This window comes from Alnus glutinosa, chromosome 9, assembly GCF_958979055.1.
Source record: "Alnus glutinosa chromosome 9, dhAlnGlut1.1, whole genome shotgun sequence".
Taxonomy (NCBI): domain Eukaryota; kingdom Viridiplantae; phylum Streptophyta; class Magnoliopsida; order Fagales; family Betulaceae; genus Alnus; species Alnus glutinosa.
The window spans coordinates 2,601,613-2,613,909 of NC_084894.1; the positions used below are offsets into that span (position 1 = coordinate 2,601,613).

At 35.7% G+C, this 12,297-nt stretch overlaps 1 protein-coding gene, 1 long non-coding RNA gene and 1 pseudogene across 2 annotated transcripts; all 3 read right to left on the reverse strand.

Moving 5' to 3' along the window:
• Window positions 1-512: 512 nt before the first annotated feature.
• Window positions 513-2,702, reverse strand: LOC133877674 (receptor-like protein 2). Its single transcript, XM_062316062.1, has one exon. It carries the CDS (start codon window positions 2,700-2,702, stop codon window positions 513-515), a length of 2,190 nt encoding a protein of 729 aa, XP_062172046.1.
• Window positions 2,703-6,621: 3,919 nt separating this feature from the next.
• On the reverse strand, window positions 6,622-8,768 carry LOC133877997 (uncharacterized). Its single transcript, XR_009901811.1, has 3 exons — window positions 8,620-8,768; window positions 8,477-8,543; window positions 6,622-8,014 (listed from the first exon to the last, which is right to left on the reverse strand). It is a non-coding gene; the product is annotated as an uncharacterized LOC133877997 (long non-coding RNA).
• Window positions 8,769-9,190: 422 nt separating this feature from the next.
• On the reverse strand, window positions 9,191-11,157 carry LOC133877676 (receptor-like protein 2; annotated as a pseudogene).
• Window positions 11,158-12,297: the final 1,140 nt, after the last annotated feature.

Here is a 12,297-nt window from a genome sequence, read left to right on the forward strand (position 1 = left end):
AATTCGTTTAGTGTTTTGATGAAATTTAACTGCATGACTAAGTTGTTATTTTGGCGTGCCCCGAGGGCTTCTAAATTATTTTTTATAACACATGGAGTGATTTGTAATTTAAATCAACAATAGAAACTGATTTTGCATTTATCCCCTCTTTTTATTTTGCATCCAACAGCTTAAGTTCTGTATGTTATGCCCTAATCCCCAATTGCACATTTTCCACAACTGGATGAATCGAAATGACTCTAAAATTCAGCGAGGGAGGCTATGCCACACATAAAAATATCGAGAGGCTGTCACAATTGACCAAATAAGTTGTGGTTTTTCACCACGGACAAACAGTGAATGGCATAACAAACAAAGTAACCAAGATTAATTAATTTTCTCTACAATGGGGATCACATTGATTGCAAATTGAAAATATGAAAACTAACAAAACCTTTGATTACTAGAATTGAAACTTGAGAAATCAAACTGATTGGCAGACTCTTAATTAAGAACCAAATTGATAACAGACTCTAAAGCGACCAATGTGCAATTTTAAAAATGAAGATTATAAACCTATCTTTTACGCTGTCCATGAATTGAAAATATGCAACTCTCCACTTATAACTAATAACCAATGGACCACAAACTCCCCAAAAACCTGTAATGAAGCCAAGAATCACAGTAATATGAAACCATGGGATTCTATGCCCATTGTCGTCATCATGAAAGTCTTTATTGTTGCTAACAATATGGGCACACTCATGTGGAAGTGGCGGGCCACAAAGTTCAGGGTTGCCCTCATATGTAGAGGCATCAAAGCTCTGAAGCTGAGTTCTTGATGGTATTGGTCCATGCAAATTGTTGTTTGCAACGCTAAAGTTAGACAAGAAATGTAGACTACTCAATGATGATGGTATTTGGCCAAACAACCGATTTGCAGAGAGGTCTAAACCTTCCAAGTTTGTGAGCTCAGACACTTGGTTTGGGATGTTGCCTGATAAATTGTTATGACTAAGATCCAGCCAAGAAAGCATCTTCAAACGGCCGATCTCAACTGGGATGTTGCCGCTAAGATTGTTGTTTGCAAAATGTATTCCTGATCTGAAGTTTGAGAGAAAATTGAACTGTGTAGTAATTGTTGAGCCAAATATTGGTAAATCTAATTTAAAGTTGTCAACTAGAGCCTTTCGTGACACTATTCCTGGCAATTCGCAAAGTTCCTTTGGAAATTCACCTGAAATGAGGTTATTAGATAAGTCTAAACGGAAAAGCATTGGAAGATTTGACAACCAACTAGGAATTGAACCCCTGATACGATTGGAATTCAGACTTAGATATTCTAGCTTCTTAAGCTTAGATAGCCATATAGGCAATTCACCACTCAGTTGGCAGGCGCCAAGATGCAAATATCGAAGATTTTCAAATCCATTGGAACCAGCTATAGTGTCATCACCTGGCATGGCCTCGTGTAGAAAATTATTTCCAAGGAGGACTATACCGAGTGTCTTGCAACACATCAGAATCTTGATTGCGCATGTGATATTGGTTAGCCTGTTGTAAGAAACTGAAAGGAAAGCTAAGAATTTCAATTGAACTATCTCAGGCGAGATTTGTCCATCTAGTCGGTTTTTGCTAAGTCGAATTGCTGTTAGGGACGTGCATGAGTAAAGGCTAACTGGCAAGTTACCAGAGAAGTTGTCAAGCCCCAAATCAATTATAGTAAGTTGATGAAGACCGGAGAAATTAAAAAAAGAGATGTCTCCTTCAAGGAAATTGTCTCGTAAAATCAGTTGTGTGAGATTTGTGCAATTCACCAAAGATGGGGGTAAAGAACCTGATAAGGAGTTCTCATCAAGGAGTAGGTATTTTAATTTAGAGAACTTCCCAATATCTACAGGGAGCTTGCCGCTCAATTCATTTCTATATAACTCAAGACTGGTGAGTTTTGTAAGGTTCACGATGTCACTACTAATGGGTCCTGAAAGATCATTTGAAGGTAAGGAAATTTCTTTTAACCCCGTCACATTGTATAAATCATCAGGAAGCGGTCCTGAGAGAGAGTTAAAACCTGCCCGGAAAACTTTTAGTTTGGAACATGCCCCAAGTCCACTAGGAATATGGCCACTGTGATGATTATGGGAGAAATCGAGGAGGCTGACCAAAGAAGAATTGATGCAAGGAAAGGAAGGAATAGGGCCCATGAAACTATTATTGCTGACATTGAGCTCGGTCAACCTCCATGCTCTTTGAAGGGATGAAGACCGGATTATCTCGTTGAATTGATTGCTAGATATGTCAACAACTTGAATGGAGGCAGGCCAAGCAGATATATCTCCAAATAGACAGTTGTAGCTCAAATCAAGGACCTTGAGTTGATTCAAGGACGAAAACAATCCCTTAGGGAGAGGACCCGAAAGTGAATTGTGAGAGAGATTAAGGTGGGAGAGACATGTGAGGTTTCCAAGAGAAGGAGATATACTCCCAGTGAGGCCTTTAGAAGGTAACCAAATATGGGTGACTTGACGCTTGTGATCGCAAGAAATACCTTCCCACTGACAACAATCAATGGAAGACCAATTTAGTGGAGGAAAAGAAGTATGGTTGAAGGCTAAGGACAAGAGAGAGTGGCGGTCTATTTGGTTGCAGGCATGATTTGCAGAGAAAATGCCAAAGAGAAACAACAAGGTGAAGAGGAGATGATAAGGCATAAAATCTAGCATGGTTTTGGTTTGATTTGTTACAAAAACCGGAAGAAAGATGGTTATATGAATTACGTTGCCCAAATGGTAAGTATATATAGTCATGTCAACTGAGTGTTCTGTACAAGTCAACTTTGCTGGTTTGCCTAATTTGCAAGTCTAGTGGGATCAAGATCCACGGCATTTTCTAAAAAATTAATTTTTTGATGGCAATTTCTAACAAATATAATAAATAAATGTAAGCCGATATAAAATTCCACCAATCCACTGAGGGCCCATTATGGCCTACTAGGCCCAATGGCCATCGGGCACATTATGCATGTTTCTCGTTTGTATTTGTAAATGTGTTCGGCTGAATTACGATGATGCGGTCAACTGGACCAACACTGCTAATACTTTTAAGCCTCTTTTGGCGCGTGAACCACCGGCGGTTCAACGTCCATAAACATCACTTTTACTCTGTTTTGTTCAATATTTAGTTGCTTTAATTAAGACATATATTTCTAGAATCAAGTTTAGTCTTCGATTGGTAATTGATTTCTCTGTCTGACTATCACATTGTGTGGCCTTTTATAAGTCAGCGGCAACTTCCAAAGATGTTTTTTGAATTGATATATTAAATTATTCAAGAAAATACCATTTTATTTCAGTTTATATGTATTAATCGCCATGGCTTGATTTTCTTGCTCTGCACCTTGGATTTACCAAAAAGACCTTTACATTGGTACTAATGCTTTCCTATTCCTACTCTCTTAATATTCTTAATTTTGCCTTTGATCTTTGTACCAATAGAGGGGGCGAAATATCATCATTTTCTTTTTTGATTTTGTTATTCTATCATTGTTTTGCTTGTCCAAAGGGAAGAGCAGAACAAAACATCAGAGGAGCCGAAACAGGGTTGTTGCCTTTCTTTTCTTTTTTTTTTTTTTTCTTTTTTTTTTTTCTTTTTTTTTTGGGTTAAATACGTTTTTCTCCCTGTGGTAACTCCTATATTTTTTATCTCTTATAATTTATTTCGTATCACAGATAGTATATTGGTTTTGGCGAAAGATAGAGATAATACTTCTGTCTAAAAATTAACATTAGTCCACGTCAGTGCCACTAAACACTCTTTAAAAGTCGACACCTGTCTCAGATATTACATAAGTTTGCCCTCTCAGCTGCAGGTATGAATTGTACATTCCACATCAATGCCATGTCACTGCCATTTTTTTTAATAAAAAAAAAAAATTGAAAAGAACAAAAGGAGGGCCTCAGCCACCCCCATGGCCAGTTTGGAGGTGTCCGAACCACACTTATGGCCCTTGGGGGTGATTCGACCACCCCAAACTGTGTGGTCGAACCACCATCATGAGCCACGGGAGTGGTTTGGCCACCCCCCAAGGGGCAAACCCCCTAACCCCCCCCTCCCCCCCTTTTTTTTTTGCTCTTTGGCCTTGTAGGGATGGCTGAATCACCCCCGAAGGCCATGGGGGTGGTTCGACCACCCCTAGACCGGCCAAAAGGGTGGCTCAATCACCCCGTCTTTAACAATATTAATATCGTAACTGTTGTCAGTTACATGAAATGAAAAGTTATGACTTTTTACATGTGCTCTTTCAACATTTATAAATATAACATTCTTCCACCAATTTTAATATTCAGTTTTTCATTCTCAATTTTAGAAGTTCATAAATAAAATTATAGGAATTATCCAAAATTACTATCTGTAGAATTTATAAGCTTTTTTGTATCCTGAGAGAATTTTTCTAGCAATCTATTAGCAAACTCATTCCGGGGCATTTGAAGAGAGAGAGAGGGCAAGGCTCCCGCATTCCAGATTATCCAAATGCTTACGCTGAATGGAATGCCCCTAGCAATGTTGGCTCTTATATACTCTTAGTTGGGATTCGTTGTTTCTTCGTGGTAGTAAAAAGCACTTCAAGAAGTGGAAATAAAAAAAGATGTGCTCCAAGTCCTTGGGCTGTTGAACAGAATCCAACCACACCGGAATGGATGGTACAAAGTCCTCCAGCTTTTCATACTTTTGGAGAACTTCCAGCTATTCCGAGTGGGGGCAAGTATCATCTTAAAGATAGTGATTTATCGTCCCTCAAAGCTATCTTTTTGTTTCAGAATTTTTTTTTTTTCATATAATATTTTCCTAACAATTTAAGTGTTTTGTTTTGATTGTTCTTCTTATAACCTTATATTCCTAACACCAGCCGCATATTCTTCCCTGCAATCCTTGAGATTAAAATTCTTGCTTTTAATTATGGTGTTTTGAACTTGGTGCAAAAGATAACAAATAAATATGACTTGGAACTCTAGAGTCTGAAAGAAATCATGACGAAGTGAAAATTGAGAGGAAAATGACCAAGAACTAAAGACTTGGAAGGCATAGAAAATGACCAATGCGGAGTCAGTCAAGCTAAGAAAAATGAAAAGCAGAATGGGAAGTGGAAGGCTTCAGCGACCGTACCCTCGTAGAATTTTCAAGGTAATTTCACTGGCCATTGTTAGTGCGAGGGATGTAGAATTCCAAAGAACGAATAAGTCTCATGCTCCATCATTCATTGATGTTTTGAAAAGGTGTAAGTGGGATTGGAAATTATAGAAACCAAAAAATCAGGAAAGAAGTAGGGAAGAATAGCGAATTTATTTATTTGAAGTGCTCTCCACTTTCCATTTTTCTTAGCTTGACTTTAGATTATAGATACTTCTTTGTCAGATTCTCTTTGTATGGATAACTTTAGATTTTTTTCTTTTGTTTTTTTATTTCGTAACTCTTTCTTGGGTTTGGTTGGGTTTGAGTACTTTAATTTGATTAACTCTTTCCACAAGAAGAAAAAGAAGGAAGAAGTTGCTTTATATATATACGCGCGCGCGCAATGGAAGAACAATTATGCAAATCTTACATAAAACTTGAAATTCATGAAAAATAAAGATAATAGCGAAAATAAATTAAGACGAGATTTTACGTTATGCAATTGGTCTATGACTTATGTTCATATGATAAAGTTTTAAGGGCTATATTGTGCTCTTATTCAGTTGATGAATTTACAATTCAGATGGTTTGTATTTATAACGAAGTGGAGAGAATATGAAAGATCAAATCAAATCAGATTTAATTATATTCAATTCTAATTTAATTGATTACAATTAATTATAATTAATGCTGAAATCAAATCTCATAATCTCATATTTGTCGAGAATGATAATGCATATAAGTGAAATTGCATTCTTGAGTATTGTCGTTTTGTTATGTTTCCACATTTCTTGAAGAATTTTATGTTCTCTCCGTCCAATCCCCAACTGCCCATTTTCCGTAACTTGATGAATCAACTTGATTAATTAACTTTCTCCACAACAGTCATCACATTGAACGTAAATTGAAAATACGAAAACTAACAAAACCTTAAATTATTCAATCGAAGATTGAGAAACCAATTAAATTGATGACAAACTCTATAGTGACTGACTAATTGATAGCAGACTCTAAAGCGACCAATGTGCAATTTTAAAGAAGAAGATTATAAACCTATCTTTTACACGGTCCATGAATTGAAAATATGCAACTCTCCACTTATAACTAATAACCAATGGACCACAACCTCTCCAAAAACTTGTAATGAAGCCAAGAACCACAATAATTGAAAACCATGGGATCCTATGTCCATTGTCCCTAACAATACGAGGACACTCATGTAGAAGTGGTGTGACGACATTTTTTTTTTTTTTTTTTTTTTTTTTTTTTTTTTTTTTATATACAAACATAAAACAAGTCGTCACAGTGGCACGACTATTTGTTGCTCAGCCAACATATGGCACATGCCCCATAACATGTACCTGATAATTAGAGTTATATCTAATAGCGGAAAACATAATGACACCATCATAATTTCAGCGGAATAGCACATCTAAAACTTAACCTGTTAATTATACAAAAGAACCATACACATGTCTATCTGTTTAAGGCTTAACATCATTACATCATATAACAAAAGAATGGCTTATACAAAAGAATAGGTGGCACCCACGTCACAAGCCATATACAAAATATACCAAAAGAGAGGACACTATAGTCCATCCCATTACAATTGTCGCTGCGGGCTTCTGTTGTAATATCCCAAATAATATGCTATTGGATCGTCATCTAACTTTGGTGTACTTGCAGCCAAATGAGCATCTATACGGTTGTGGGGGTTTGCCATATCCGTATAGGTGGAATTATGAGCCCACCATCTTAGCATAAATAAATACATTAAGACCTCAGAGGTATACTATTCACTGAGTTTTCGCAAAGAACCAACTTTTCTTTTCTAGTCATGCGTACACTATAACAGCCACAAATTTTATAAACTTTTGTTTGAAAACTCCTATAGCTGATATAGCAAACACCGACTAATAGAAAACATTTAAAACATACTACGCAGCTGAGCATTTATGTAGAAGTTCCATTTTTGGAAACAACTACATTCATCCTCCCCTACTATAATACTTTTGATGCAGTGGGACGTAGAAAATAATAGAATTTAAATCATGCAACCATCCGACAGAAATATACATAAGTTCTTTTCCATTGAGACTCTTATGCATACTAATACGTCTAGCATAAAACTACTATATATCATAACGTGAAAATAATTCAATTATCATAAAACAAATGCTATGCATGCTTGTCATTCGTTTGCCTAAGGGAATTGAAACCCGGTCTTGTTCGATGCCTAAGAAAATTAAGCCCCGGTCTTATTCGTTTGCTTAAGGGAATTGAACCCTGGTCCTGTTCGATGCCTAAGGGAATTGAACCCCAGTCTTATTTGCTTGCTTAAGGGAAATGAACCCTGGTCTTGTTCAATGCCTAAGGGAATTGAACCCCGGTCTTATTCGCTTGCTTAAGGGAATTGAACCCTGTCTTGTTCGTATCGTGCTCAATGCTCATGCTCAAATACTATACATTTAATTTCATGGACATGACTTTAACACATCCTTTCTTCATAAAACATAAATAGTTCAACATGTCATTTTCTCAAACAATTTGCATAACTTAACTTTCCAACCGCAGTAGATTATAAAACAATTCAAATCATATCTCAATATGTCAAACATATTTCATACTCATATCTCAAATCATCTTAAATCACATAAACATTATTGTCATATTTCAACATAATTAAAGCTACTCAAAACATCAAAAACATATAATTAACATATTGTTGGTTCAATATAAAAACACATTATTTGCATTCCTATAAAATACATAAAAAGTAACTTTTCTCAGTGAGTAGAATACTCACCTTGGATTGCTCGTACTCCTAATTCCAACAATCCTAGGTTTGACCCGCAACGTGCCGCTAAAATTACAATACAATGCACCATTTAGCTATTTAATCAACAATTATAACAATTAGCACTTTGAATCACTCAAAGGTTACGACACGAATTTCCCGCTAATTAACTAAACCTATACATGAAAATATTCCTAAATTTGCAATTAAAATTTTTCAATTTATACAAATTATTATTTTTAGGACCTAATCCCATAAATGCTTATTTTTCATGGAACTCAAACATGATTTGAAATTACTTAACACTGCCAATGCAATTAATCCATTAATTCACAATCTATGTTTTAAATACTTCAAAACTCCCAAATTAATTTTACCCATCAAATTACGATTTCTCAAACTTAACCCATAATTATAAAACACTACCTTAATCATAATATCATTAACCCATAACATTTACTAAGGGTTAATCCCCTAAAATACAACTAAAATCAAATAACTAAAAGTTAAGGTTCGGGAAAAACTCACCACAAGATCACCAAACCAAAACCTAAGGTTTGGATAGCTGCAAGCAATTTTCGACAAGCTCAAATACCTAAAGAACATAGAGGATTAAACTCATTTATAGGATTTTACCCAAAAATTACAAAACCATGAGTTTAGTGTTTTACCTCAAAGCGAACGATAGTAACGTAGATCCGAGTGCAAGGATCTCATATCCGAAGACAGATCGAAGATCGGATCGTTTAATCTTCAAAAATCACGATTTTTGTATATGAAAAATCTCTCTATCTCCCCCCTTTTCTCTTCTCTCGGCTTACAGAAATGAGGCATTGCCTCTTTCCTTTCTTTTCTTTTTTTCTTAAGTGAGGCGCATGTGCGCCTCACACTTTTCATTTTTTTTTTTTTTTTTTTTTTTTTTTTTTTTAATTTTTTAATTTTTTTTTAAAAAAAGAAGGGCAATTAAGCCTTTCAGTTACAAATGGCTGCGTGGCCACTTTTGTTTTGGTTTTTTGTTTTTTGTTTTTTTTTTTTGTTTTTTTTTTTGTTTCTTTGTGTGTGAAGGGCATTGCCCTTCACACCTTTTCTTTGAAAGTGGGGCGACTTGATCGCCCCACATGTGTATATATTAGTTTATTAATTTATTAGTTTTATTTATTATATTTTCAAATTCTTTTCTTTTCCTATTATTCCAAAATTTTCTTTTATTTATTATTATTATTTTTAACATAAAAATATCACTTATTCTTTCTTGGACATTACAAGTGAAGGGCCACAAAGTCCAGAGTTTCCCTCATATGCAGAGGCATCAAAGCTCTGGAGCTGAGTGCCTGATGGTATTGGTGCATGTAAATTGTTGTTTGCAACACTAAACTTTGCCAAGATATGTAGACTACTTAGTGATGCTGGTATTTCGCTGGACAATTGATTTGCAGAGAGATTCAATCTTTCCAAGTTTGTGAGCTTAGACATTTGGTTTGGGATATTGTCTTATAAATTGTTATGACTAAGATCCAACCAAGAAAGCATCTTCAAATGGCCAATGTCAATTGGGATATTACCGCTAAGATTGTTGTTTGCAACACATATTGCTGATCCCACATTCGAGAGAAAATTGTACTGTGTAGCAACTGTTGGGCCAAATATTGGTAAATCCAATTTAATGTTGTCAACTAGAGCCATTGGTGACACTATTGCTAGCAATGCGCAAAGTTCATTTGGAAATTCACCTGAAATGAGGTTATTAAATAAGTTTAAACGAAAAAGCATTGGAAGATTTGACAACCAACCAGGAATTGAACCCCTTATACGATTGGATTTTAGATTTAGATATTCTAGCTTCTTAAGCTTAGATAGCCATATTGACAATTCACCAGTCAATTGGGATCTAGTAAGAGTCAAAACTCGAAGCTTTATAAATCCATCAGAACCAACTATAGTGTCATCACCTGGCATTGCCTCGTGTTGAAAATTACCTCCAAGGAGGACTATAGTGAGTGTCTTGCAACACATTAGAATCTTGATTGCGCATGTAATATTGGTTAGCCTATTGAAAGAAATTGAAAGGAAAGATAAGAATTTCAATTGAACTACCTCAGGCGAGATTTGTCCCTCTAGTTGGTTTCCGGCTAGTCGAATTGCAATCAAGGACTTGCATGAGTAAAGGCTTACTGGCAAGTTATCGGAGAAGTTTTTAAACCCCAAGTCAATTATAGTAAGTTGATGAAGACTGGAGAAATTAAAGAAAGAGGTGTCTCCTTTAAGGAAATTGTCTCGTAAAATCAGTTGTGTGAGATTTGTGCAATTCACCAAAGATAGGGGCAAAGAACCTGTTAAGGAGTTCCCATCAAGGAGTAGGTATTTTAGTTTGGAGAGCTTCCCGATATCCACAGGGAGATTGCTGCTCAATTCATTTATATATAACTCAAGACTGGTGAGTTTTGTAAGGTTCACGATGTCACTACTAATGGGTCTTGAAAGATCATTTGAAGGTAAGGAAATTTCTTCTAACCCCGTCACATTGTACAAATCATTGGAAGTGGTCTTGAGAGAGAGTTAAAACCTGTCCGGAAAACTTTTAGTTTGGAACATGCCCCAAGTCCACTAGGAATATGGCCACTATGATGATTATGGGAGAAATCGAGGAGGCTGACCAAAGAAGAATTGATGCAAGGAAATGAAGGAATAGGGCCCATGAAACTATTATTGCTGACATTGAGCTCAGTCAACCTGCATGCTCTTTGAACGGATGAAGACTGTCGTTGAATTGATTGCTAGATATGTAAACAATTTGAATGGAGGCAGGCTAAGCAGATATATCTCCAAATAGACGGTTGTAGCTCAAATCAAGGACCTTGAGTTGATTCAAGGACGAAAACAATCCCTTAGAGAGAGGACCTGAAAGTGAATTGTGAGAGAGATTGAGGTGGGAGAGACATGGTAGGTTTCCAAGAGAAGGGGATATACTCCCAGTGAGGCCCTTAGAAGTTAACCAAATACGTGCGGGTGACTTGACGCTTATGATCACAAGAAATACCTTGCCACTGACAACAATCAATGGAAGACCAATTTAGTGGAGGAGAAGTACGGTTGAAGGCTAAGGATGAGAGAGAGTGGCGGTCTATTTGGCTGCAGGCATGATTGGTGGAGAAAATACCAAAAAGAAACGACAAGGTGAAGAGGAGATGATAAGGCTTTAAATATGGCATGCTTCTTGTTTGATATGCCAAACGAGAAGAAAGTGGTTATATGAAGTACTTTGCCCAGATGCATGGTAAGTATATATAGTCATGTCAACTGAGTGTTCTGTACGTACAAGTCAACTTAATTTGCTAGTTTGCCTAATTTGCAAGTCCAGTGTGATGAAGATCAATTTCTAATTAAGAAATCGATTTTTTGATGACATCAATTATATATGATTTACCTTGACTTTTTTTGCGAAGATAAAACGGCACGTACCACTTCTTAATTACTAATAATTTTTAGAGATGTGTTATTCCTATATCACATTATTCTACATCAATTCCACATTAAGATACATTGAGTGTGAGACTTATGTATATAGGACTCACATATATGGAGGATTGATGTAAGGTAATATAGTGTAGAAAAATCATTTCTCCAATTTTTATCATGTTTTACATATGAGAAGAAAAATGTTTGTCTTTTTTGGTTTCCTTTTCAAAATTCTTAAGGCAAAGGATTATTTTAAGAGCTCCTGATTTCGTGAGCAAAAAAATAGAATATTTAGTAAGCATATCATCGAAGAAGATGGTAGTGTAACTTCCAAACAATTAATTTATGATTAATTAATGGTGTACATATGTTTGTCACGTGATTTAAATTTTTTTAATAACAATATATATATATATATATATATATATATACGCCGTTCGTTCATCTTTCTTCCACACAGTTCTTGTTCTTCAAGCTATTCGTAGAAGGAATATCTTTAGAAATAAATATAAAACTATTAAAAGGAATATTTTAATATCGCATTTCAAGTGTCATCCAAAACAAAAAGCAATATAATTGTATCGTTATGAAGCACCTTAGAAGCGATAGGGTGTGCTTGTGAAATGTAAATGCTTTAAATGTTATTGTGATTTATATCGATGAGCAGGTCAAAACCTTGATTCATTTAATTAAATGGGTCGAATTTAGGTTGATGTATATAAATTGTAACGATTTTCTTCGTGCCCTAAGAGATGTTTTCAATAGTTAATTTTTCCTACAATTGAAGTTCTTGGTGAAATATAATCTGACCGCTCATATTAACACATTTATTGTAATCCATACATAATGTAGGTTGTTGGCACTCCCATCTACATGTGCCCAGAGCTTCTGGC